This window comes from Pipistrellus hanaki (genome assembly GCF_964339955.1).
Source record: "Pipistrellus hanaki genome assembly, chromosome: 19".
Classification (NCBI taxonomy): domain Eukaryota; kingdom Metazoa; phylum Chordata; class Mammalia; order Chiroptera; family Vespertilionidae; genus Pipistrellus; species Pipistrellus hanaki.
Window position 1 is genome coordinate 1,511,738 of NC_140521.1, and position 27,312 is coordinate 1,539,049.

The following is a 27,312-nucleotide window of genomic DNA, read 5'->3' on the forward strand; positions in this document are numbered from 1 at the left end:
TTGGCAGACAGGGGACCGTTTGGCAGGTGCATCCAAACGGGAGCAGGAAGCAGGGGGTCCGCACAGCCCCGGGCCCGCGGCGCCCCCCGGGAGAGGCGGGAGCACGGAGGGTGGGCACCCTGTGCCGACACATAGCGTTTTAAAATAGATCCCAAGCGGAGGATCTGAAACTTAACACAGCCAGGTCTCTGTTCTTTGGCTTTCCTTTATGTTTGCAATAGCTTATTAAAAATCATTTTATTAAAAAAAAAAAAAAAGCCTTCGAAGCCAGGAGCCAGGAATCTGCATGATCTGTTGTCCTCGCAGGAAAGGAGGAGAGGGCTGGGGAGGGGAAGAGAGGAAGTGGGAAGACAGTCAGTGCTTGGGGGTGATTTAGCTGTAACACGGTTCTGATCATCTAGCCCCGTGGTTGGCAAACTGCGGCTCTCGAGCCACATGCGGCTCTTTGGCCCCTTGAGTGTGGCTCTTTCACAAAATACCATGGCCTGGCCGAGTCTATGTTGAAGTGGCGTTAGAAGAAGTTTAATTTAAAAAAAATGGCTGAAACCGGTTTGGCTCAGTGGATAGAGCGTCGGCCTGCGGACTGAAAGGTCCCGGGTTCGATTCCGGTCAAGGGCATGTGCCTTGGTTGTGGGCTACATCCCCAGTATGGGGTGTGCAGGAGGCGGCTGATCGATGACTCTCTCTCATCGACGTTTCTAACTCTCTATCCCTCTCTCTTCCTCTCTGTACAAAATCAATAAAATATATTTTTTAAAAACGTGGCTCTCCAAAGAAATGTCCATCGTTGTGCTGTTGATACTTGGCTCTGTGGACTGATGAGTTTGCCGACCACGGGACTATTCACATAAAAATTCCTCTACGCGCTCCTCTTCACCGAAGAGTTCCGTGATGGAGGCCGGTTTCCCGGAAAGAGCTCTCTAGTGTCTGTGTTTACGTTGGGTGTCCATTCCCATCCTCCGGGGACGGGGGTAGGGTGCGGTGGGCTCTGCCCATGGGCACGGGAAGGTCTGAGACTGTGTGCTCTTTGCTGGGTGAGCGATGCTCGCGGTGGCCGCCGCCCGGAGGTGCCCCCTGTCCTCGTTTCTCTGATGAGCCCGAGGGGCTGCGGTGCCCTCGGCCAGCACGGCACCAAAGCCTTTGCCTCTCTGCGGTCCCGTTTAATCCTCCCGGGAATCCTGTGAACTCCGGGGTAAAGGCTCTCAGACGCGGTCGAATTTCCAAATTAAACACGACACTTGCTGGAAAGGAGACCGCGGGAGCCAGTACGGTCGAGGGAGAAAAGATCCGAGGTGACCCAATTTCCCAGTCAGCTTTCTAACGGCCCCGTTTCTGGGTTAACTTGTTTCTCTAGCTCCCGGATGTTTCTTAGCTCGGAGGGTGCAGCTCCTCTTGCTTTGCCAGGGTCGATTTCATTGTCGCTGTTTTGTGATCATCCTGATGTAAACGTAAACACCGCGCCCGGGAGAGCTTGGGACTAATGTAGGCAATCGGACGGCGCATGGATGCTGGAGCAGAGTGCGGCTCCATCCATCTTTCTTTGAAGTGGTGGCACCTGAGGTGTCTTTGTCTCCCTTTGAGCAGCTGCACCTTTTGGTCCCTTGGTTTTGCCCTGCTCATCCCTGCAAGGTCTCTGCTCCGGATAAAATTTAATAATCCACCTTTTAAAAAAGAATCCATCTTAATGTTAGCTGACCTGCGGGAAAATGCACTGATCAACTCCATTTTCATAAGGAACCATTCAAGATCCTACGGAAGGAACTTCTGATGGTGAAAGTGCCAGGCATGAGGACAGAAACATTTAGATGAGAAGACCTCACCCTGTAGGTAACATCACTCAATGGCCTTATTACTAGTGCGAACCCTGAGAAGAAGAAGGGAAAAAAATTTAAAAAGAAAATCTACAATTCTTGATGACTGAGTCGTGGCAATATATTTCTTTGCCCAGATTCAATAAGAGCACTCTCCAAGTGTGCTTTTATTAACCAAGACTTTGCCTGGCATGTCATTTAGGGGGAGACATTGTGTTTCAACCTATACATATAAAAGCCTAGGTGAGCATCTGACTGTTTGACCGTCCTACCGGTAGCTATGATGCGCAATGACCACCACCAGGGGGCAGATGCTCAACACAGGAGGTTGGCTCCAGGGTGTGTCCAGCCTGTCTCGTCCAGTCCGCCCCATTGGCCACCTTCTAATTAATTTCCTTTTAACTAAGGTGACCAGATGTCCCGCTTTTGGCGGGACAGTCCCGATTTTTAACAATTTGTCCCGTGTCCCACGGCGTTTTAAAAAAGTCCCAAAAATCTTGAGGGGGGATGAGGGGGGCAGTTAGACACGAGCACAGTACGGACGATGGGCCAGCTTCAGAAGGTCACCAAGGCGGAAAGCCCCAGAGGGGGACTTCACCACCAGGTGACCTTCTGTCCCCAGGAACATGGCTGGGCATGGGGCTTGGAGCCCCAGGCCTTTCCTCCATGGAGATAACACCAAGGCCTCAGTTGTATTTCAGCTCCAGGCCCAGAAAAACAACAAAACCAACACAGCTGCACGGAATAATGACCCTGCCTGGTGCCGGCCAGGCAATCAGTGGAGACCACAACCTTGAAAGGACACACCTGGAAAACTGCCGAGTCTTCTATTGAGATCCTGCCCTGAAATCTCCACCCTTAAACCCCTTAGGACCGAGGACCAAGTTTGCCCGCCCTCCAGGAGCCTGTCTGCCCTCCCAGGAGCCCGTCCGCCCTCCCAGGACCCTCTCCTCCCAGGAGCCGCCCTCCCAGCAGCATGCCCACACCTTTCCCTCCCCCCGGCCCCGCCCCCTGCCCCCAGGCACATTGCCATCGCCTTCCTCCTTCCCAAGCCCTGAGAGTGCTGTCTCTATAACTTGTTTCCTAAACCCGTTTCTTGTAGGTGGTTTACCAAATAAATGTTCTTTTATTATTAATAAAAAAAAAAAAAAAAAAGATCTAGGAAGATTTTAAAAGCAGAGCCCAGCAGCATTCCTGCACAGGCCTCTCAGCAGACTGCTCTTCTCAGAGCGACTCTCTGTGCCGGGCTGCCTGCCTGTCCATACGCCGCCCGCTACCTGCACCGAGTCATCCCTTTGAAGGTCCCAGAGCCTGCTCCAGCCAGCTGTGCAGGCAGCTATGGGAAGGGGCCGTGTATGAGGGGTTTATGTTAGTTCCGCGGGGCCCCAAGGCGGGGAGCTGAGGCAGGGGACGGAGGTCAGGCATATTTCAGGCCAAAGCAGCGATTCCCAACAAGCGGTGGGAAGATGAGCCGCGCTGCCTCTGCAGGCGGAGAGCTCAGTCCGGGCGTCCGAGTGCCGAACGAGTGGCCACTTGGTGGGAGTGTTGTCGAAGGAAGTCCTCAACGGGTGGCTGAGCCAGTAAATGGCTTTCCTGTGAACCCCCAAACAGGGATGTGACGTCCAAAGAGACCACAGGACAATTCACGACAGTCTGGCATATAAATAAACGAGAGTCAAGAAATGTGATCTTACTGAAAAACCAGGTAATAGGAGGGCTTCATCGTTGTTAATATTATATTAATAGTGCATTTGGTTTGTTTAAAATAAATTTTTTTTTGTTTTAAAAAATGATCTTGAGAGAGAAACATCACACACACCCCAACCGGGGAACAAACCTGCCACCTGGCCATGTGCCCCCTCTGGAAATCGAATGTGACCTCCTGGGTCATAGGTTGGTGCTCAGCCCCTGAAGTGCCAGGCCCTGTGCCAGGCGCAGGGGTCACACATGAACAAGTCCCGTGCTTGTTTCCATGGTCAGAACCAGAATCATAAGGGCTCCTAGTACTGAGCACCTGCTACGGGCCAGGCACTGTGCTAGGCCTGAAGGGACAGAGTGGGAGGGCACAGCGAGGTGGGGGGGGGAGGGGGAAGGCTGGTGGTTTGGATTACAGCCCTAAGGCTGCAGACACAGCCCATGCTCAGTGCTGGATAAACAGTGACTGTGTTGACAATATTAGGTGATCCCGTCACCAGAAGCGCCACACGGGTCCGGAGGCCACAGGACAAACTTCTGAGCCAAAATGACGTGTGAAGGACACGGGCAGGTCACCCCACGAAGAAGGAGAAGCAAGGCTGCCAGCAGGAAAAGGTGCCAGTCTGTCTGGAACGCTGCGTCCATAAGGGGCTGCCCGCACCAGCGTGTGCAGATACGTGGAAGGTTCTAGAGACACGCGTGCTGAGAAACGACGCCAGCCACGAAACCCTTTGCGGCAAGCAGGGGAGGAAAAGGATTGTGTGGAGTTGTGAGAACCAGAAGGATGAGACCGGCCTGGGAATGATCCAATTAAAGGAAGGAGGATTGCAGACACGCTTAGTCACCTGGAGGCCGCGAGGGGCCCTGTGGGGCCGGAAGGCGATGATTGCATCGCTTAAGTGGGCATTGATCAGCGTGTTTGGCAGGACAAGTGGAGATGTTTGTTCCTTAAATAATTCAGACCTGCAGGCTTCCAACCCGGCTGAAGGTAATAGAAAGGTCTGCTCGAGACAGACATACGCATGGAGCCCCAGCGCCGAAGGAGGAGCGTTTGGGGGAGGAACAAGGAAGACTCACTGCCTGTCTGAGCTGAGAGCCATGAGTGAAGGCCCGGTCGGTAGCCTGCAGCTGAACCCCCTGGCAGAAGGAGAAGGAAAAGCGTTTGCCTGCTGACCTGGAGCAGAGCAGACTTTAACCACATAATGATGATGATTTTATATAATAGAGACATATGCTAATCAACCAGGACGCTGGAATGGGCCTACCGCACAGGAGGAGGTTGTGTGCGCAGCATTGGGGGCGGGGCGGCAGGGGCCTCCGTGCGCCTGCGCAGGGGGAGGGCCTGCTCAGCAGTGGCCAGGCTGCTTCAAGGGCCGGAGAGGGAGGCAGGGCGGGACTCGAGGGTGGGCGGTACCATTGGATTTCAAATCGAGCATTGGGCTCCTAGTGATGTTAAAACCAAGGGAGTCAGGCTTAGTGATTTGAAGACATGTTTACTTCGAACGTTCGATGCTTGTCAAAACCTGGGGCACATTTCCATGGCTGGTTGGTTATTTGCCCCCTCCGTGTTCTCCTGGACTGGTCGGTACAGGGCGCGGTGGGGGAGACGCCTGCATGGAAAGGGTAGTAAGGTTATGGCCATGTGTGATGGGACCCGGTCGCCCCCGTACCGTTTGATGGTCCTGTCACCCGTGGGGAAGCGGCGTGCTGGCTTCCTCGGGAGCCCCGGGCACCGCACGGCCAGTGGTTTGTAAAGCCTCCGCGGCTGCGGGTCAGTACATGACCCTGAGCGAGTGGCCTGGCTCTCCTGGGCCTCCTCTGGCGTAAGATGCTGGTGCAGTGCTGCTGGGATGGCTGCTTCAGGGATGAAGTGAAAAGCAGGTGTGTGAGCCCTGGCCGGTTTGGTCATTGGACAGAGCGGCCACCTGCAGACTGAAGGGTCCCGGGTTTGATTCCAGTCAAGGGCACAGGCCTGGGTTTGGGCTGCATCCCCAGTGGGGGATGTGCAGAAGGCAGCTGATCCATGATTCTCTCTCATCATTGATGTTTCTATCGCCCTCCCCCTCTCCCTCCCTCTCTGAAAGCAATAAAAATATTTAAAGAAAAGAAAAGCAGGGCTGTGGCATAATTGGCAGTGTAGTGCACACTCCGGGCAGGGGCCCGCCTTTCCCCCAGTGATGCTGCCACTCAGAGGCTTTGGAAAGCCTCTCAGATGCTTAGAGTCTGGCCCAACCTCTGCAACCACCTCAGCGCATCGGGCTCAGCGGGCAGCGGGCAGCGCAGTCAGAGCTCGGGAGGACGGAAGTGAGCTGAGCTGGCGCCCGTGGGAACCAGCATGTCGAGGCCAGAGCTCATTGAATTGGGAGAAGGAAGGGCCAGCAGAGAGGGTGGCTTGAATAAGCTTGGAATGACAGGAAGGAGCAAGAATAGTTCATTGTTTGAGGAGAAGAGAGGGCTTTTTAAAAGGTATTTTCTTTTTATTGACTTTTAGAGAGTAAGGGGGAGGGAGGGACAGCAACATCGAACCCAATGGCAACCTCTTGGTGCCTGGGACAACGCCCAGCCAGCGGAGCCCCGGCAGCCAGGGCATAAGATTGGGCTTAAAAAAACACACCATGAAGCTCCTTCGAACATTTGTGAGAAAGGGGGAGGAGCCGCAGAGCAGGCATGTCTGTGTGTGCCAGGTGACCCACTGAGCTTCACAGCGTCTCTCCCACTCTCCGCCCCGACGTGAAGGAGGTTTGCATCCCCTGGACTCGCCTGGTTAACTACCATGTTGTAGGGGGAAGATTTGTTTCCCTACACGGACCCCGTTCTTTCTGCCACGTGTTACCGGTTCCATGGGCTCAGATATAGAGGAGGCTCGAAGGACGGGGCCAAGGTCCCTGTGCAGACACCACCTGGGGGAAACACGGATGCCCGCCCGCCCTCCCCAGGACGGAGGCAGGGGGTGAGGACCGCCCGTGCGGAGGAAGACCTGCCGATGGATGCAGGGAGCTGAGGGGACACACTGAGCCGCGGCCGGTCATCTCCTAGGAGGCAGAGGCAAAGGAGGTAGTGTGAGGTTAAAAGCGCTGATTGGATGATTGACCAAGAGGAAGCACAGCTGAATAGCAGCGTTTGCTAAAAAACGGGGGAAATGGTTAAAAGCGTTTTCAATATCTTTTTCAGCTTTCACTTTCTTGGGCTTTAAAAAAAAGAAGTCCCTGAGGGTGGGGCCGGGTACAGGCTAGAAGGGGCCAATGGGAAAAAAGGGGGACATACGTAATACTTTCAACGATAAAGATTTTTTTTTTTTTAAGAAAAGGAGACATCATAAAAGAGGCAAGTTTAAGAAAAGAAAAGAAAAGAAAAGAAAAGAAAAGAAAAGAAAAGAAAAGAAAAGAAAAGAAAAAAAAAAAGCCGGTAAGGAGGAATGGGAGAGTCAGTATATTGCAGAAGGACTGTATGAAAGTTTTATGTTTCTATCCATGTAAGTTCCATTTCCTAAAGAACAAGGGACGAGGAATCCGAGAACCGCAGCTCCTTAAGAGAGAGCCTCCGCTTCCGGCTCCGTCACCAGGCCGTTCCCACCGGCGCTGCGTCTGTTTTCTCAGCTGCGGCCTGGGCTGGTCCGCCGGGGCCGCAGGCCTCTGCGCTCAGCAGCCCTGCTGGCCCGGCGTTCGGGCCCCCAGACCGCCCGAGTCAGGGCCCGGGCTCCGGGGTCCGCATGCGTGTTCAGCCTCCCCCTCCCGTCCACGTTGTTAGCCTCTCTGGGCCTCAGTCTCCTCCTCTGTCAACGGGGGATACTCGCAGTAAATACTCCCCTGGGTGGTGATGAAGATTCAATGTGAAAACACAGACCTTCTCAGTGAAAGTGCTGGCGGCGGTGAGCACTGGAGAATCGGAGCTGTGGTGACGAGCAGCTGCGGATACGGCTATCCCGATGCCCTCTGCCCTGCTGAGAGCACCCGGCCCTGCACCTGCGCCCGATCGCAGCGCCCAGAGGTACATGGAATTAAACAATTAGCGCTTGCCAGGTTCCCCTTTTGGGAAAGGAATGGAAGGAATTTTCAACCATCTGAGTGGTCAGGACCTCTGGGTTATGATTCAGCCACAGTGGACTGTCAAATTTTCCCACAGCTCAGTGGAAAGTCACTGAAGACTCCCCACAAACAGCCCCCCCCCTCTCAGCGTGTCCCTGCGAGGACGCCCCGCTGGCTGGCTGAGAGCTGGCCGCCGGCGCCGACCTGAGCAGGCCTGGCAGAGGGGCCAGCCCAGTGCCCAGTGCCCGCCAGTGCTTCCGCGGCACCCACTGTGCCCAGGTCTCACCCTGCGAGAGTCGTCGTCAACCCACAGCGGGACGGCAGAAAAGAAAAGTTGGGGTTCTGTTCTCCCAGGCAGGGACCCTGAGGCAGTGACGGCCGCAGGCTAGTTCAGAGTCCAGATCTCAAGTCTGCCTCCTCCATGCCTTCCTCTGCAGGGAAGGTCAGCCCAGTGGTCGGCAAACTCATCAGTCAACAGAGCTAAAGATCAACAGCACAACGATTGACATTTCTTTGGAGAGCCACATTTTTAAACTTCTTCTAACGCCACTTCTTCAAAATAGACTCGCCCAGGCCGTGGTATTTTGTGGAAGAGCCACACTCAAGGGGCCAGAGAGCCACAGTTTGCCGACCACGGGGTTGACCCATTGTGTGCCAGTAGTTTTATTGCTAGCTTTACCCTGTGGCCAGATAAGTTCCTATTGAAGGAGTACAAAAAACGTTTTACAAAGTTTCAGGCTTTAAAAAGATATTGGCTTGTAAGAACATGTCATAAATAACTTCAAAATGCAATGGATAATTTTAAGGCGTGCCTTTAACATCTATGTGAAACACTGTGTAACAGGGAAACACGAGAATGCTCATGATCTGCCCGCAATGTGCTAAGATTACGGACACCCCCCTTAGCTGGTTTGGCTCAGTGGATAGGACGTCGGCCTGTGGACTGGGGGGGGTCCTGGGTACGATTCCAGTCAAGGGCACATGCCCAGGTTGTGGACTCCATCCCCAGAAGGGTGCGTGCAGGAGGCAGCCAATCAATGATTCTCTCTCATCCTTGATGTTTCCTAACTCCCTCTCTCTCTCGGAAATCAATAAAAATATATATTAAAAAAAAAAAAAAGATTACGCACGCCGCCCTGATAGCACACGTCGGTGACAGTCACTAAGGTTTCTAAGTTTTCTCAGATGACTTCAGTGGAAATCTCATCCGGTAACGAAACTGGTCGCAGCTGCAACGAAAGTGGAACCATCCACACAGGTGCTGTTGTCACATATTTTCAAATCTTCTAGCGTCACTTCCCCAAGTTTGCGTGCAAGATCCCTTTCATGGGTCTCCCGTCCTCCCTCCTTAGCCTCGCTGAGAAAGTCGCCCCGGGCAGGAGCTACACTCGCTGCTGGAGATCTGGGCCACAGTTCCGTCTGTCTGCTTCCTTTCAGGAGAGACTGGTGTGGTCCAGAGCTGGTCTGGATGTCCCCCCGCACCAAGTCTAATGCAGAGCGAGCCTCGTACGAGAATAGACTTCAAAATCTAGGCCTCTGGTCCAGGGGCAAACCCCTTCCCGCTGACCCAGCACTGGGCGCCGGTGCCACCCGTCCAACGGCACGCCCGACCAGCAGCTCAGTGGTTCTGGCCCCTGCACGCTGATAGTGTCTGCCCTTGGCCTCTCTCCTCCTCCGTGCACTTCCCTGCCTTCAGGCAGATCAATGGGGTCCCTGCCCTTGGCAGCTGCATCTGCTCCGTGGTAACTTGAAATGCGAGATGCTGTCCAGCGTTTTTGTAGATAAAGAGCCTGAGGCCCAGGAACCGTAGCTGACTTGCCCAAGTTCATAAAGAACTCACCAGCAGAGGTCAAACCCAGAATGCTGACTTCTCTGAATCCTGTGCCATACTCTCCCTGTCAACCTAGTAAGCATCTTCTTTAAAGGAAAGGTTAGGGCCCCGTCCGGTAGCTCAAGTGGTTAGAGCATTATCCCAATATGCCACAGGTGTGGGTTCCATCCCCAGCCGGAAAGCACTGGCCGATGGCTCAGTTGGTGGGAGCATCATCTTGTACACCAAAAGGTTGCAGGTTTGATTCCAGATCAGGGCACTTGCGCGTTTGACTCCCGGTTGGGTCAAAATTGCAAACAGGCTGAAACCGGTTTTGGCTCAGTGGTAGAGAGTCGGTCTGCGGACTGAAAGGTCCCGGGTTCGATTTCGGTCAAGGGCATGTATGTTGGCTGCAGGCACATCCCCGGTAGGGGATGTACAGGAGGCGGCTGGTCGATGTTTCTCTCTCATCGACGTTTCTGGCTCTCTATCTCTCTCCCTTCCTCTCTGTAAAATAATAAAAAAATTTTTTTTTTAAATTGCAAACAGGAGGCAACTGATCGATGTTTCTCTTACATTGATTCTTTTTCCTCTCTCGCCCCCTCTCCCTTCCTCTCTCTAAAAGATCAGTGAAAAAGTCTTTGGGTGAGGATTAAAGATAATAGTAATAATAACGATAAAGGAAAGGTTAGGAGGAGGAGGGGATGAGACTCAATGAAGAAGGGAGGGCTGAAGGAAGGTTCACTCCCAGGTGGAGGCGCAGGGATCGGGGGCACCTGGCTGTGGGCAGAGAGAAGGGGCCACAGGTGAGGAAAAGACGCGGGCAGAGCGGAGAGAGCACGCCACAAACTTGGCTTCTTTGACAATCTCACCAGGCCAAACAGATCTGAGCGTGCCTCCCCTCCCCCCTCCCCCCCCCATCTGATTATTTCCACAGCTGTGCCTTAATGCTGCTTATCTCTTCTCCAGGAGATTCCTTGGAATGAAACCAATGGGAGACCGAGGGCTGAGAGAGTCTCATCAGAGCAGATGGGCCAGCAGCCACCGGAGCTTGTTGCCCTTGGCCGAGAGCAGTCCTGGGCCTGGACATCTTGTGAGTGCGCCCCAGCCGCCCGCTTCTCCCCAAAGAACCCCTGTGCCCCCCATCCCCCCCGTCCCCCCCTCCCCCCCCCCGCTGGCTGGGACTGAAAACCCCATTCTCGGGGAGCTCTTCAACCCAAAGCCCGGCTGCCCGGGAGCAGCCCGGGAGGGGGCTGCTTGGTGTACTTGGCCGTTCTAGGCATGGAGGCCCCGGAGGCCGCGGACGGTCCCTGGGACCTTCGGCAGTGGGTCCCGCCCTCGGCCCAGTTTTCTCAGCTGTGAGGCTGTTTAGAGCAACAACAGCTGTCATTAAGGAAGTGCTCACTGTTACGCACCAGCCGTCATCTCACCGAGCCCTTCGGGAGGCCTGTGGTGGGGCTGTGATCCTGTTTTACAGAGAAGGACACGGGAGCCTAGGATTCTCATACCCGCCCCGCCCTGTGTAAGCCCCAGCGCCGGCCTGCCCTGCACCCTCTGCTCCCCCTGAGCCGCCCCTGAAGAAACGCCACACAGCTGGCTTTCTCTGCCCCCGAGCTCCGCCAGGGCATGGGTTCTGTCCCTTTGGCGTGCGTTATTGGTTGTTGTTCACCAGCTGAGTTCTCAGGGATGGCACAGGGTAGGCACTCAAATAGTGGGTGAGTTAAAAAAAGAAAAAGAAAAAAAGAGTGAGTGGCTCTGGCCTGTGTGGCTCAGCTGGCCGTGCCCCGGAAGGTCACTGGTTTGATTCCGGGTCAGAGCACATACGCAGGTTGGGAGTTTGATCCCCAGTAGGAGGAGGCAACTAATCATTGTTTCTCTCTCTCTCTCCCTTTCTCTTTCTCTAAAATCAATAAAAATATATATATATATATTTCTAAAAAATGGCCCTAGCCTGTTTGGCTCAGTGGATAGAGCATCGACCTGTGGACTGAAGGGTCATGGATTCAATTCCAGTCAAGGGCACATGCGCAGGTTGCCAGCTTAATCCCCAGTGGAGGGTGTGCAGGAGGCAGCTGATCAATTAATCTTTCTCATCACTGATGTTTCTCTCTCCTTCTCTCCCTCTGCCCTCCTCTCTGAAATCAATAAAATATATTTTAAAAAACGAATGAATGAATTCTTGGCAGGAGTGTCAATTGGCGTAAGTTCTGGGGAAGTCAGTTTAGCAATGTCAATATTTGATATGCATTAACCTTTTGGTCTGCCATCCCAAACTCGGAGTCTCTGCTATCTCTGTGCATACACCTGAGGCCCACGCACAGGTGTTTGCTGCAGCGCTGTTTGCTACACAGCCTGGAACGATCGAAGGTTCCGCAGTTGGGGAACCCCTTAAATGCATCGCGATAGTCCCCACGGGGGCCCTCTGCACAGGAGCCGAAAACAGGAGGCGGATCTGCACGTGCTGATGTGCAGTGAAAGAAGCCACCCCAAACAGCATATCTTTTCCTCCGTTCGCAAAGAAAAGTATCTAATAGATTAAAAATGTACTGGGTTAGGCCTGGGCTGTTCTAGAAGCGGAGGCAAGAAGCAGAGCTGCCTCTGGAAGAGGGACAGGTTCTGGTTGGGGAAGAGACTGTGCTCTCACGGTGTACTCACCCCTCCCCAGCGATGTTACTGAGATCAGCTCCACAGAACACAGACTTTCCTATTTAAAGCGCCCCCTTCAGCCCTCCTGGCTCCAGGCTGGCCGGCATTCTACCCCTTTCTTTGTGGTGGTGGTGATGATGATGGTGGTGATGGAGTTGATGGTGAGGGTGGTAATGGAGATGTTGGTGATGGTGGTGATGGTGGTGGTGGTGATGGTGGGGATGGTGGTGGTGGTGATGGTGTTGATAATGGTGGTGATGGTGGTGGTGATGGTGGTGATGGTGGTGGTGGTGGTGGTTATGGTGGTGGTGATGGTGGTGATAATGGTGGTGATGGTGGTGATGGTGGTGGTGATGGTGATGGTCAGCATTGGAGCGGGAACATCTTGGAGTCTAGTCCAATCCTTTCATTTCACAAACTGTAAACAGAGGCATCGAGAAGAGAAGGACTCCCCTGAGGCCCCACAAGAAGGCACTGGCAGAGCCCCGCCTCGAACCCGGATCTCCTGGCTCCCAAGCGAGTGCTCTTCTTGGTGAAGACATAGGAACACAAAGCTGGTGGGCTGCGCGCCAAGCCCCTGCAGGAGGTCACATAGCCGGGCGGCTCTCAGAGTTCCTCGTCTATTCTTAGCCTGAACTTTTTGTGACTCTGGTCCTCAGCAGCCTGTCCCCCTTCCTCTGCCTTTGGTTTGTGTGTGAACGTGGGTGTGTGTTTGGTGATGTGCTACGTGGAGGAAACGGGCTCGGGCGCGGGCCTGCTCGAGGCCCCGGAAAGAACAAACACGAGAGGGGCCTGAGAAAACAATCGGCTTCCCTCCTCCGAGGTGACCCGGTGCCCCGGAGCGCCCGGCCGTGCCTCCGCAGCCTTCGCAGCCGCTGCCTCCCCCGAAGGAAGCGCCGGGAGGAGCCCAGGGAGGACGGCCTCTGCCGGCTCTGAGAGACGGACAGGCAGCTCTTCCCCAGCCCTGGCCCTGCTCCACCCCACACGCCCGGCCACCAAACACGGCAAAAAGCCTGTCTGACCCCAGCTCCACCTTCTCCGCACCTCCCTCCACTTTGGGAATCAGTGTTGAAAAATGACCAGAGGGAAGAGCAAGTCTACGTCAAATTCAAAGGAGATGAAGCTGCTCAGGGCCAGGCCCCACCCACGGAAAGTCAGGGGGGCCATCTGCCTCACCTGCTGTTCCCCCAGGTCCCTGCTCCAGGAGGAGCTGTCCACTGCTGGGGAACAGAGGACCTCAAAGCTCAGTGGCTTAAGACAGCGGTCGGCAAACTCATTAGTCAACAGAGCCAAGTATCAACAGCACAACGACTGAACTTTCTTTTGAGACCCAAACTGAACCAGATTCACAAATGCCGGGCTAAAGCGTTTTACTGATGGATTGATTTTATTCTGTTAGTCCTCCAGCTGGACTGAACATTGAACCCGAAACCTGCGTACGTGCCCGGACGGGGAATCAAACCCGCCACCTTCTGGTGTTCGGGACGATGCCCCAGCCAACTGTGCCACACCGTCCAGGCCCATTCTCACGTTTTAAATTCTTATTTTAAATTGTATCAAAGTTCCATAGGCTCATACTTTTAAAAGTCAACTTTTACCGTTCTACAAGGTTTATTAAGACAAAGTGTGGCCCTCAGCCTCCCTCCACCCCCAGCTCCCCTGCCCTGAAGGGACCATTTCAACTCGGTTAAGGAATTCTTTTACCTCTCTATAAATAACGTGTTTGTGTTGCTACTTCCTGCCTCCGTCCAGGCATTATCTGCTGACTTCCCACCGTGGGAGAGGAGGACTCGGCGCCTTGCCCTGGTCCCGTCATCCCCTCTGTACACACCCTCACCTCCCGAGCCCCCTTCTTCCCAGTGCTTTAGAGTGTAATTTCTGTAGATCGATCCTCAGTGCACTTGTCATTATGACCAAGTAAATGCCATTTCAGCGAAGCCACAGAGCCAGCTCCTATCGCCTTTTCCGTCCCGGCGTCTTTGTTTTGATTATCTTGTTTTCCCATATGCTCAGGCTCCTAAGATCTTATCACAGCGAACCCTACACACTGCCCGCCGCCAGGCCCCCGGGCATGTCCGTGGGAAACTTTCTTGGAGCCTTCTCTTCTGGCGCGGGGGTGCCTCCTGGAACCCCCTTTGCCCATCCTCCAGCGAAGCCCTCTGCCTCTCTCTGGACCCTGTGTCTTCTCGTTCCTCGATTTCTTTCTTCTTCTTGAGGACATATGCTTTTGAGGACTTGTGAGAGTGCGCGAGAGGGGACTCGCCAGCTCCTGATCAGAGTCCCTTTCGCCTCTGAACTTGGGTAGTGTGACCCAACTGTTTTCTAGCTTCTCCAGCTGCTGTGGGGCCACAGCCTTCACTGCATGCGGCCTCGTGGGGTTTCTTGGTCCCATTGTCAGGACGTCTTACTATGACCCGGTATCAGGCTCGCTGCTCCGTGTCTTCCATCCGGGAGCTTTCTCCTTGGGTTCTGGAGTGTTCTCTTGGATCATGTTTGTACCCTTTGCTGTGTTTCTAGAATCCTGGTTGCTCAGCCATTGGGATGAGTTTCTCATCTGTTCTTCCCTAGTTTCTGCCTCTTTTTACTCCGCTTTCTGAAAATTTCCCTCAGTCTGTATTCTAATCCTTACGCTTGTGTGTGAGTTTTTTAATTTTTATTTTTGATGTCACAGTTTTTCTTTCCAAGAGCCCCCACTGGGGACTTAGCCCTGGAGAAGGACACAGAGCCCTCCTGGCGGAGTTTTAGCTCCAGTGACACCGATGCGTGTGTCTAACCCACGCCTTTCATCTCACAATCCCTGCTCCTGGTCCTGTCAGACCCTCTCAGCTTCCATGAAGCTTTCCGACCAGCGAACACGTGTGCCCCTCACAAGCACACCGCAACATCTGGGCAGAACCTTAGCACCGACTGGTTCGTCCGGATCGCCTTACGGAGAGAAGCCCTGATCCTCAGACAGCATCCTGTGGTGACAACTCCCCTGGGTGTGGGAGAGTCCGCTGGCAGGCACCCTGTACTCGTGTAGCTTTCCTTCTATTTTAACTTTTTTCCAAAAAGCGTCACTGAGGTGTGACTGGCACACCATAAATAAACTGCACCTGTGTAAGACGCCCAATCTGATATATTTTGACTCATACATCCACTCCTAAAACTATTGTCAAGATCAAGGTATTATTGCCGAGACCGGTTTGGCTCAATGGATAGAGCGTCGGCCTGCGGACTGAAAGGTCGCGGGTTCTATTCTGGTCAAAGGCATGTATCTTGGTTGCGAGTACATCTCCAGTAGGGGTGGTGCAGGAGGCAGCTGATCAATGATTTTCTCTCATCGATGTTTCTAACTCTCTATCCCTCTCTCTTCCTCTCTGTAAAAAATCAATAAAATACATATATTTTATTAAAAAAAACAAGATATTTATCCCCCCCCCCCCAGGTACCCCTGAGGACCTTTGTCATTCCTCTCTCCTGCCTCCCCCAATCCTGCCTAGGCAGCCGCGGATGTACTTTCTGTCTCTGTAGATGGATTTGCGTCTGCTGATACACGGCGAGTCATAGGTGTGGTCTTTGGGGGACAGGGCGTCTGGCTTTCTTTCACACACAGTTTTAGTGGGTCCTGTGCAGCCCACACCTGCCTGTCTCGGTGGGAAGCTTCCGTGTCCCTCTCTGTCCTCTCTCCTCTCCCTCCGGCCCCAGGGCTCTGCCCGCAATGTCTCGTCTCCCCTGCATCAGAGCAGCTCCGAGGACTGGCCCGGTTATCCCCGTCACCCCGAGGCGCCGGCTACGCTTTGTGTGTGCGTCGTACTCCGGGGCAGAAGACAGACACCCCATTGGCGTGTGCCGCGTACATAGCGGCTCTCGGGGTGCACCCAGCATGAGCAAGCACGTTCGGAAGAGGCTGCTGGACCGGGGCTCCCCGAACCCCGAGGAGCGCACGCTGGGGACAGAGCCCCGTGGCGGCTGAGCTCGCCTGCAGACGGGCCGGATGAATTGAAATCCCCTTTGGTCCCATTCAGAAGTGGGGCTTCCTGAAGAGTCAGCCATCGAGGAGCTAAGAAAAGAACTAATATCTCGCCGGCTTTCCTTCCTTTTGGTCTATTTGGCAGAGACACAATCCTGTGTAGATAAAAGGTCACTCCGGAGGGCAGGGCTTCCCCTGCTAGCCCTCCTGTCCCCATTCCCGGCCAGAAGAGGGCCATCGGCCCCAAGTCCCCGCGGGCGGGGGCCCGAGGCTCACGGGCAGGAGAGCCTGGCCCGTCTCCGTCTCCTCTGACTCATTTTCACATTTAATTCCTCGCTAATTAATTCACGTTTAATCCTTACCGCGCACGAGGGGGGAACGGGAAACGCGGCCGGTGAGGACCGCTGCCGTGCCTGTGGGAGCACCGGGCCTGGCTGAGGCCCTGCTTGCTTCGTTCTGGGCTCCCACCCAGGCGCGGAAGTGCAGGAGCACTTTCAATCTTCTGAGAAACTTCCATCCCCGCCCCGCCCTCTGGCCGCTGCCACCCTCCCCTACCGTTTTTTTTTACTATGAAGTGTTCCTGTAATATCCTCTCGCTTATGAATATGAATAACATTGATTGACTATCTACTATTAAGCCATCCTTGCCTTCCTGGGGTAAATCCTAATGGGTTGCGATCGGTGTTGTTTTTAAATGTTGCTGAACACGGTGTGCTAACATGGAGCGTTCAGTATTTCTGCACATGACAGACATCAGCCTCCAATGTCCCTTTCTCACGCTTTCCTCGGAGTGCACACGGAGGTAAACAGGCCGTTTTTATGTGAGCTGGAACCATAAAAATCAGGCGGGGAGACAAGGAACACCCCGTTTGGTCTTATCACCTGATCGCGGAGGAAACTGAAATTCAGAAAAGAGCAAAGAGCCCTTTAAAAGCACAGAGTTAGACATTTATGAATAATAAAGAACATTATAAACTGATGAACCATAAGATAGATATAGAGACAGTAAAGCAACAAGCAGACTGTCAAATTACAGCGGGGAGGGTAGGGAGATCTGGGGGAGATAAGAGATCAACCGAAGGACTTGTATACATGCATATAAGTACAACCAATGGACACAAAACTCTGGGGAGAGAGGGCATGTATGGGGGGGGGCAATGTTAAAATATGTACACAGATAATAAAAATGTAAAATAAAATAAAAGCACAGAGTTAGAAACGGAGTTGGACTAGAGCACTCTGCGGAGCGAGCACTGTCAGACCTCCTTCCCTGTCCCACTCGCGCGCTCCTGCCCATCGCCCTCCCTGATGGACGGGCCGCCTGCGGACCAGAGAGAGGACTCGCCCGTTGTGTGACTGCAGCGGGGAGGGCCTGGCTGCCAGGCTTCTGACTCCTAGACCAGAGCCCCCGCCCCCGTTCTTTGGTTCCAGGCCCAACCCCCGGACAGCTCCCTGCAGCGGCCTGAAATGAGGGGCACCCTGAGCCGCACCCAGAATCTTCACCTTCCACATTGCCCGGCAGTGCTGTCCCTCTGCAGGTCCCCGCGGTGGGCGGGAGGGGCACTTCAGGGTGCTCAGGGCGGTCTCAGTGGAGGGACCCCCTGGAGGCCAGGCTTCCTAAGCATGACCCCCGAGGAAGGCACGGCCCGGGCCCTGCGATGGAATCTGCTGCCAGGCCCCCTGAGGGCCTGACAGGAACACCCCCGTGGGACGGGGGAGGGGGTCCCAGTTTCCCTCCCCCCCCCTTCCCCACCCCCTGGCTACCACCACCCCTCCCCCACTCCCTCAGCGAGCCAGCCCGCGGCTTCCTGCCCCAGCACCCCTGTTTCTCTGCTATTTGTGTCCGCGCCCAGCAGCTGGCCCCAGCCTGGCAGCCCGCTCGCTCCGAGGTTATCCGATTATCCCATTAGCCCAGCACATCCTTCCTTCCTCCCGGCCATTAGCGCCCAGCGCCCCTTCCTCTCCCTCCGCGGCTGCTCCTCCCAGCGGCTCGGGCTGGTGCGTCCCCGGCACAGGGCCTCCGAGGGCACCAGGGCCGGCACCACCGTCTGCTTCGTCCCCGGTAGGAGGGGACGCGCCTGGGACCGGGCACGGACCACCCTCACGCCCCCTGTACCTCCGAGCGCTCCCCCCATCTCTGAACCCAAGCCGGGCTGCCCCTCCCCTCCCCTCCCACCCCAACGAGAACACACACGTGGGCGGGTGAACAGAAAAGACACATCACAGCCTGACAGCCCTCTGACAACACCTTAACTTGAAAATTGCTGCAAATGGGGCGTAATCCTGTGTGGGCGCTTCGCCCCCAGCGCACTCCGTGAAGAGCCCGGCGGCGGAGTTCACTCACTTCCACTGCCTGATCCCCCGCGGGGTGCGGCCTGGGCTCCACCCCCCACCCCAAAGCCTGGGCCTCCCTGGCCATCCCTCCTGGGCCCCGGCCCGCTTTGGCTCCCCCAAACGCCCCCGCCCCCCAGGCTAAGGCAGCTGAGAGAGGAACCGTCAGGAGATGGGGCTCCAGCTCCAGCCTGAGGGTCCGGAGGAGCCTCCCCAGCTTCTGGTGCTGATGGCGGGGCGGGCCAGCTCCTGAGCACCCCACCAGGGACCCGAGCAGGCCTGACCCTTCCTCAGGGGCCTTGACCTCTAATCCCCTCCCCTCCCCCCTCCCGGCAGGGGCCAGGCACGGCAAAGCCTTTCCCGAAAGAACCTCCCCCTGAGGACACGGGGTTGCCCCCACCGCATCCCCAGCCGGTCTCATCCCCAGCCGGTCCCATCCCCAGCCGGTCCCATCCCCAGCCGGTCTCATCCCCAGCCGGTCCCATCCCCAGCCGGTCTCAGCCTCAGCCTCCGCCTCAGCCTGGCCCCTGCACAGCCTCCCGCTGCCTCTCCCCCGCTACAGGGAAGGGCCAAGCAGAGGGCAGAGGTGCCTGTGCCAGGCTGTGCCCTGTGCTCACCCTCCGCTCGGAGGCTGTGAGTCTGCGGCCTCCGATCACCCAGCTCGGCCGCCTGAGGGGCTGCTGACGGGATGAGTGACAGGTGTCCTGGGCCCAGGACAGAGGCAGGCGTGGGCGGAGGGAGAGGGGTCACGTGACACGTTCCCCTTTGGGGGCTAGAGGAGGGCCCCACAGCAAACAGGTCTTCCTGCCTCAGCCTAAGCCCCCCAGCCGCGGAGGGGGCCCCCAGCCTGCTCAGTGAGACCCGGGGCTGTGGTGCCAGTGGCTGCAGCGTACCGGCAGCACGGGTTCTAGGCCAGAGTGCCAGCCGGGCCGGCCTTCCGTGGCCCAGACCTGGGGCGGCCGCACCGAGCCGGTCCCTCTCCTGAGCCTGCGCTTCCTGCATCCGCACCGCCTGGGCCCGGAGGCCAGGGCCAGCCCAGCCACAGGGCCAGGGGCCCAGCATCCCCTCCTCTGGCCCAGGCCGCCCTTCCCCACCCCGCAGAGCTGCCCTGGGCACCCAGGAGCCGCCAGCACTTTCTGTGCAGCCTCCGGAGGAGACAGACACATGGGGAGAGGCAGAGCCAGGCTGGGACTCAGAGCCAGCCTGAGCCAGGCCTCCGCCCCCAGGCGCCGGGGAGCAGGGCGGGCTGTAGGGGATCCTCTGGCCGGCTGCCTTGAGGGGTGCGGACACCCCGGACAGGCCTGCGGTGGGACCTGCGCTGAGGCCTCGCTGGAGAAGCCTGTGGTCTGCCCTGGGAAAGGAGGGGCGAGGACAGAGCTGCAGCCTGGGCCCCCGGAGGCCTGGCCCCGAGCAGACGGGCTCCGGGTCCCTGTGCTGCTGGGGCGCCACCCTGTTGGGGTGCCCTGCCCTCACACACCCCTGTGTTCTCGGACGGTCAGGGAGTGGCACGTGGTTGTCTGTGCACACGCGTACACCGGAGCCCCGGCTCACCGGGGAGCTGCGGGAGGTGGCTCAGTCGTGCTTGGAAGCCGTTCCTGAGCCCCTGGCCCGGTCCTGCCCCAAACCCCAGAGGCTGCACCCCACGCTCAGCTCCCCAGAAGCCCCGGGAAAGGCCTGAGAGACACTTCCTGCCCTACCTTTGCGGTTCCTCTGGCCGCTCCGCCAGCTGCTCCTGAGCACCAGCAGCATCCGGGCGCCCGGCCTCCTCGGGGTCAACCCAGGCCACGGCGCTGCCCTCAGCCACAGCCAGGCCGACCGGGGGTGGGGGGTGGGGGGTGGGGTGTGGGGTGTGGGGTGTGAGGTGTGGGGTGGGAGGAGGAAGCCAGCCTGGCCGGGAGGGGGCTGGTGCAGGCTCAGGGCTTCGCAGCCAGGCTGAGCGTGAGGGCTCGGGAGGCCGCTTGCTGGGCCCTCAGGGCTCGGGGAGGCCGGGCCTGGCGCTGCCCCGCGGGCTGGGTCCCGTCCGGCCCGGGCAGCCGCCGGGAGGGCCTCTGAGGGCGCAGCCGGAAGCCAGAGCTCAGACAGCCGTGCTGGCCGGGATCCCCACACACACACCTGGGCAGCGAGCACACAGCCGGAATGAGGGAGATGGAGCCCAGGTGGTAGGGATGCCAGGGGCAGGCGCCAGGGTCGCCATCGGGGAGCGGCCAGGTGCGCCCACTGTAGCCGCAAAGTCCGTTCTGTGAGCAGGTGGTGGGGCCGCTACTGCTTCCTGCTTTCCACTCTGGCCGGGAGCGGAATGAGGGGAGCGTGATGTTTATTGTTTATTTTCCACTGATTTTTAAAAATATGTTTTTATTCATTTCAGAGAGAGAGAGAGAGAGAGAGAGAGAGAGAGAGACATCAAATGATGAGAGAGAACCATTGGTCGCCTGTCTCCTGCACACCTCACACTGGGGATCGAGCCTACAACCCGGGCCTAGGCCCTGACCATAACCTCTTGGTTCATAGGTCGACGCTCATACCATGCCGGCCAGGGTATTTTCCATTGATTTCCAGAAAGAGTGGGAGGAGGGAGAAGGGGGGGAGAGAGAGAGAGAGAAACATCGATGTGAGAGAGACACACCGATTGGCTGCCTCCTGAAGGCACCCCTACAGGGGCTGGGGTACCCACAACCCAGGTCCATGCCTTTGACCGGGAATCAAACCGAGACCCCTTGGTCCACAGGCAGACGCTCTAACCACTGAGCAAATGGCCAGAGTTTTAAGTTCACGTCTGCCCCTCACTGACCCGGGCAGTCCTGGCCCTCCGTTCCGAGGGGCTGTGCAGGCGCTCTGCTCAGCCATCTGTAGATGACGCTGTGAGGTGCCCAGAGCACAAACACGCCCTCCCGGCCCTGCCCGAGGGGCCGGTCCTCACTGCCCTGAGGACGGCTCCCTCCTCAGGCACGGAGCCCGAGGGAGCGCAGGAAACACCTGCTCTGACAGGTTTCCTGCCGGCAGCAGGAGGAGGGCTGGCCGGGCGGGAAGGCGGTGCAGTCCGGCCCATCTCCTCCCAGATCTCCGGCTGCCTCTCAGCTGAGGGGCGGGAGGGGCAGCGGGAGGGTGGGCGTAGCTCTGAGAAGTAGCACAAAGAGCTTCTTTGGCCCTGGCTGGTGTGGCTCAGTGGAGAGAGCGTCAGCCTGGGGACTGAAGGGTCCTGGGTTCGATTTCGGTCAAGGGCACAGGCCTGGGCTGTGGGCTCCATCCCCGATAGGGGGCGGGCAGGAGGCAGCCGGTCCATGATTCTCTCATCACTGATGTCTCTCTCTCTCTCTCTCTCTCTCTCTCTCTCTCTCTCTCTCTCTCTCTCTCCCCCTCTCTCTTCCTCTCTGACATCCATAAAAGCATACTTTAAAAAACAAAGAGATCTTTGAAGGACTTTAGGAAGGCGATGAGGGAGGGAGAGCAGCTGGGGTACAGCCCGCCCTCCCCGCCCCCTCACAGGGACCCCAGTCTCGGGGCTGCACGTGGGTGCGACCAGGCAGTCTGCCCCCCAGAGGCTGAGCGCCGGGGAGGCCCCCGGGCAGGCAGGGTGTCTGTCTACACGCAGTCTCACACACACACACACACACACACACACACACACACACACGACACACTCCTGTAACGTGTGCCAGGCCGCCGTGGAGCAGGGAGAGGAACTCAGACGCCATTCCCGGCGGACAAGCTTAAAACACAACGGGCTCCACTTTTATTTCATCTCAGAAAAGACATGCCCTTCGGGGGAAGGCAGTGAGGCCTCCGCCGGGGCTGGCAAGCCGCCCGCACCCACGCAGGCCAGCCCGCCCAGCCCCTCCCGCTCCACCTCAGCGCCCCGTCCGCGGCAGCCTCGGCCCCAGGACAGGGCTCTGGGCGGGGGAGAGGGCCGCCGGGGCTCCGGGCCGACTCCTGTGCCAGCCGAGCAGCAGGGCTGGCGGCAGGGAGGGACAACAATAACATTAAAAGGGCATCTTCACGCTCACATTTTCTCCCGGAAAACAGAGTCCAACGCCACTTCCAGGCACAGCGGCCCCCAAACCCTCGGAACGTCTGGGGAGGGGGGAGGCAGGGGCCCCGCGGAGCCACGGAGGCCAGCGGCCTGCTCTGCAGAGACAAGGTGGCCCTTCCAGATGCTTCCGGAGCGGGGGCCGGAGCCCGCCCAGCCGAGCTGCTCCGGGGCTGCGCTCCTGGCCGGCACGGGGGTCCCCGGTGACACGCCGGCTCTCGGGGCTCCAAATCCCCTCGCGCTGCGCCCGCCGGGTCCCTCCTGGGCCGCGTGGGGACCAGCCGGGAGGGGAAGGTCTCCTTCCCGCACCAGCCGCCCCCGGCCTGGCTCCCGGACCAGGAAGAGCAATGAGTCCTTCCCGGGGGCGGCTCCTCAGGACACGCCCGCTCCGTCCGGGGCCAGGGGGCCCTCGAGGCCGGGGGAGTCCGGGCAGGGCCCGCCCAGCTCCTGGCCCAGGAGCTCCACGTCCAGGAGGCCCGTGTCCCCCGGGGCCCCGCGGGCACCCCGCCCGCCCGCCAGCCCCAGGGCGTGGCCGGCGGGTGGCTGCCGCCCCGGGCGGGGGGCGCTGCCGTTGGCCAGCCAGCCGGGCGGGTGCCCGTTGAGCCGGAGGCTGATCTGCTCGCCGTCGCCGCCGGGGGCCGCCCCGGCCCGGCCGCTGGCGCCGCCCGCCTTGAAGGGGTCCCGCCGCCGCAGCACGTGGCTGCGCAGGATGCGGCGGAAGGTCTGGCGGAACTCGCGGATGCGGTAGGCGTAGATGAAGGGGTTCACCACGGAGTTGGAGTGGGACAGGATGATGGCCAGGTACATGAGCCAGGGCGGGGCGTGGCGGCACTGCGGGCAGAAGAAGGTGAAGCCGTTGATGATGTGCAGCGGCAGCCAGCACAGCGCGAACAGCCCCACGATGATGGCCAGCGACTTGGCGGCGTGCACCTCCTTCTGCAGCGTGGAGCGCGCCCGCTCGCCCGGCAGCGGCTGCCCGTCCATCTGCTTGAGCTGCCGCCGCGCGGCCAGGAAGATGCGCAGGTAGACGCCCAGCATGAGCAGCAGCGGCCCCAGCACGCAGGCGAAGAAGTTGTAGTAGACCATGTAGTTCATGGGCACCACGTCCTCGAAGAGGCAGGCCACGCGGCCCTCGCCGCACGCCCGGGAGCCGTTGCGCGCCTCCCGCGGCCGGTCGCAGCTGTTCCAGCCCAGCATGGGCGTCAGGCCGATGGCGAAGGACAGCACCCAGCACACGGCGATGATGCCCTTGGCCCGGGCGCCCGTCACCAGCCCGTTGTACCTGCGGGGGGGGGGGGGGGCGGGGGGAACGGCGTCAGGGACCCGCGTCCTGCCTCCGGCCTCCGTTTCCCACGGGAGAGCAGGGCCCCGCCTCCAGGTGATGGTCGGTCAGCATCGCGAGTGGTCCTGGCACCTCATCGGTTCGGTCTGAGGAAATTACCAAGTGATGGGGGGGGGGGCCCCGGGGACGGGGGAGGGGAGGGACGGGGGTGTCCAGGAGGCAGCCATTGCCTCTCGGCCCCTCCCTGCCAAGCAACAAGTGTGCCCAGCGTGGGCTGGGTCCCAGGAGGGGCCGGACAGCGGATTTTCGGGGTAAAATCTTCCATGGTTTCCATGTGTTTTTAAAAATATATACATTTTTGTTGATTTCAGAGAGGAAGGGGAGAGAGGGAGAGAGAGATCAAAACACCCCTGATGAGAGAGAATCATGGGTCGGCTGCCTCCAGCATGCCTCACTCTGGGGATGGAGCCTGCAACCTGGGCCTGTGCCCTGACCGGGAATCGAACCCTGACCTCCTGGTTCACAGGTCAATCAATGCTCAGCCCCCGAGCCCCACCAGCTGGGCTCCCGTGGCTTCGGCTGTGTCAGCCGATGCAAAGGAAGGAAACAAGGACCTGGTGGCCTCGGACCTCTCCGCCAGCCCTGGTTTACAGGTGGGGAAACCGAGGCCCAGGAGAGCCATGGGCTTGCTGCGGGTGTCCCAGAAGCCAGGACGCTCTGAAGCCGCAAACCCCAAAGTCGCCAGGAGGCCGGGGTTCGGTACGCGGCCGCCTCAGGCGGTGGTGAGCTTCCGGGCCTTGGAGGCAATCAAGCAGGAATGAGCCGGGATGGGGATGGGGATGGGGGTGGGGATGGTGCGGAGGCCCTGGAGGTCCCTGCTGGGGGCTGTCCGCCTGGCTCTCCAGCCGCAGACCTGCCATGGGCGTGAGTGACCGCGGGATGCGGTCCTGGCCTGAGGCTTCGGGACACGGCTGGACCTCAAAGAGCCCCTGGTGGGGACAGTCACCTCGAGCAGCCCTGGCCCATGTGCGGAGCAGGCCCAGGAGGGCTCCCAGCGCTGCCCCCTGCAAGGGCCAGAAGGGGGGCAGGGCAGCTGCACCCTGACGTAATGCTGTTCGTGCTGCGGGCATTATTCAAGTTTAGAAACACCGGGTTCCTTTTGTTCCAAAGACAGCCCTCGGCGTGAGGCCCGGGACCAGGCCCCCAGGAGCCGAGCGGGACAGTGGCTGCACCGCAGCCCCGACCCAGCAGCCCCTGGGACTTAGCGCCATCACATGGGGGCCCCCCGGAGAGGGAGCCCAGAGGGGTCAGGAAGGGGGGCCAGAGCCACCGCCCACACTCTGCCTGCTGCCTCCCAGCTGCTCCTTCACCCTGTGATCCAAGAGCACCCCCAAATTCCAGGGGCTCCAAGTGCATCTGCCCTTCACTGTGAGCCCTCCTCTGAGGCCTCCCGGGAGCCAGGGGCAGGGAGGGGGCGGGAGGCTCGGCCGGGAGGACACGCAGCCACAGCGCTGGCTGGGGCGGCGGAGGCTGCACACACGTAGCCGCTGGGAGAGCCTCCTGCACCCGCGGCTGCAGTCACTTCACAGGAGATTCCCGAAAACCCCTCCGCCAGCCCCCCAGCCCCCCATCCTCACCCACCCCCACCCCCACGCACAGGCTGGCTCCCGCCGCGGCACTGGTGGCCGGAGGAGCGGGCGTGTGCACACGGGTCCGTAACGGCTCCTGCGGCCTCCACTTCCCTCCGGCCCTCTCCTCCTGTGAGACTTCAGACCTTTCTGCCTCCGTCCCCTTTCCCCCAGGAGCTGGGGGAGCTGGTGCTGCTCCGACCCCATGGTTTCCCGGGGTGCCCCCCGCCCCCCACCGTGTGAGCACCTGCCCAGGCCCGGGCCATGCTCCCGCCACCCTCCGGAGCCCGGCGGCCTGGTCCCCGGGGGGCTGGGAAGGACCGGTGCCTGGGGAGGGCCACAGGGGCCGCTGGGTGGGACGCCCTGTCACCCCCACACACGGACCCACAGACCGGCCCCGGGCGTGGGTCCCCCGGCCCCGCACGGCCGCCCCCCACGCCGCCCGCCGCTCACCGGAGGGGGATGCGGATGGCGATGTAGCGGTCAATGGCGATGGCCAGCAGGCTGAAGATGGAGCTCTGGGTGAGCACCAGCACGAAGCAGGCCAGGAAGAGGCAGCTGTGGCAGGCGGCGCAGAAGCCGATGCTGATGGTGATGGCGAAGGGGATGGCCAGCACGCCCACGGCGATGTCGGCCGCCGCCAGCGACACCACGAAGAAGTTGGTGACGCTCTGCAGGTTGCTGTTGAGCCACACGGCCCAGCACACCAGCACGTTGCCCAGCACAGCCAGCACGGCGATGGCCAGCTCCACCACCATGTACACGGCCAGCGAGCCCGTGCCACCCATGGCCGCGGCCGCGGGGGGGCGGCGAGCACGCGGGCCGGGCCGGCTCTCGGTCCATAGCTGCGGCGCCGCCGGCCGCCTGCCCGCCCGCGCCCTCCCGGCGCCCCGATCGCCGGGGGCTCCCTACGGGGGGCTCCTACGGGCGTCTGCGCGGCTCCTCCCGCAGCGTCTCCGGCAGCCGGGCCGCCCCCGGGGGTTCCATCGCGCACAGCTCGGCGGTGTCAGGGTCCCAGCACCTGCGGAGGAGAGGCCGGTGAGGGGCTGGCGCTGCGGGGTGGGGGGCACCCTGGGTCCCCCCGAGAGGCCTCACCCAGGGAGCCGGACCCTCTCCGAGGGAAGTCCCTCCGGTTCGTCCCTCCCGCTCAGCCTCTCAAACCGGGGAGTCCGGTTCCTGAGCTCACTGCCCCCCACAGCCCCCTCCCTGCCCCCCCGAAGCCCCGCACCCCCGGCTCTCTCTCCCTCCCGGGCCCCAGGCGGGAGCAGCTGGAGGGCCTGTGGTGCTCCCTCGGGAGGAGCGGCGTCTGCTCCTGCACCCGGAGCCGCAGCAGCGCCCTCCTGCGCCCGGGGGCGGAGCGGCCCCGCCAGCTGCGGGCACGTGGGGTGGGGGGCGGCCAGCGCCCCTCCCTCCTCCCACACCGCGCCCCAGCCCGCTCTGCCGCCTGGCGATGCCCCCGTGGGTGCCAGGCAGCGATGGGGCGCCGCCAGGACGTGCCGGGAGGCTGTCCTTTCTGGGCCTCGGTTTCCCCCTGGAAACGTGGGGGTGGACCCCGTAGGTAGGGCCTCCGGCCCCTGGTTCTAGGGGGGGGGACACAGTTCTGCGAGGGCGTCCCGGAGTGAGAGGGCCACGGCCGCGTGAGGTCACTGACCCAGAGCACAGGCAGGAGGCTGGGTGTCCCCCCAAACGCCCAGTGCACCCCCTCTTCCCACCGCCTCCGTCCCAACCCGTCACTCACATGGAGGCTCGTGTGTCCCCTCTGCCAGACCCCCTCCCTGGCCCCGGCTCCCCGGCCCCGGGGTGCACGGCAGTGCCTGCCGCCGGCCGGGGAGGGAGGCTGGAGCCTGCAGCCCCCCCATGAGCCCAGGGGCTCCCTCTCTCCAGGAACCGAGGGTCCAATGATGGACCAGCGCCAGCCCGCCTGGCCTCCCGCCTGGCCTCCCGCCTGACCTCCACCTGGCCTCCACCTGGCCAAAGCACACCCCGCGTTTCCCAGGAGCCGAGGCTGCTGCCCCTCGGTCCTGGCCTGGAGGCCAACCGATGCCCTGTGGGCCCAGCCCCCTCGCCCCTCCGTCCAGCGGCCCATGCCGGCCTGCATACCCCCTCCC

At 59.6% G+C, this 27,312-nt stretch overlaps 1 protein-coding gene across 1 annotated transcript; it reads right to left on the bottom strand.

The window, feature by feature from the left end:
• Window positions 1-21,972: 21,972 nt before the first annotated feature.
• Window positions 21,973-26,251, bottom strand: ADORA2A (adenosine A2a receptor). The gene is made up of 2 exons (XM_084867455.1): window positions 25,658-26,251; window positions 21,973-23,576 (listed from the first exon to the last, which is right to left on the bottom strand). Exons 1-2 carry the CDS (start codon window positions 25,990-25,992, stop codon window positions 22,667-22,669), a joined length of 1,245 nt encoding a protein of 414 aa, XP_084723581.1. The 5' UTR covers window positions 25,993-26,251; the 3' UTR covers window positions 21,973-22,666.
• Between the last annotated feature and the right edge of the window lie 1,061 nt (window positions 26,252-27,312).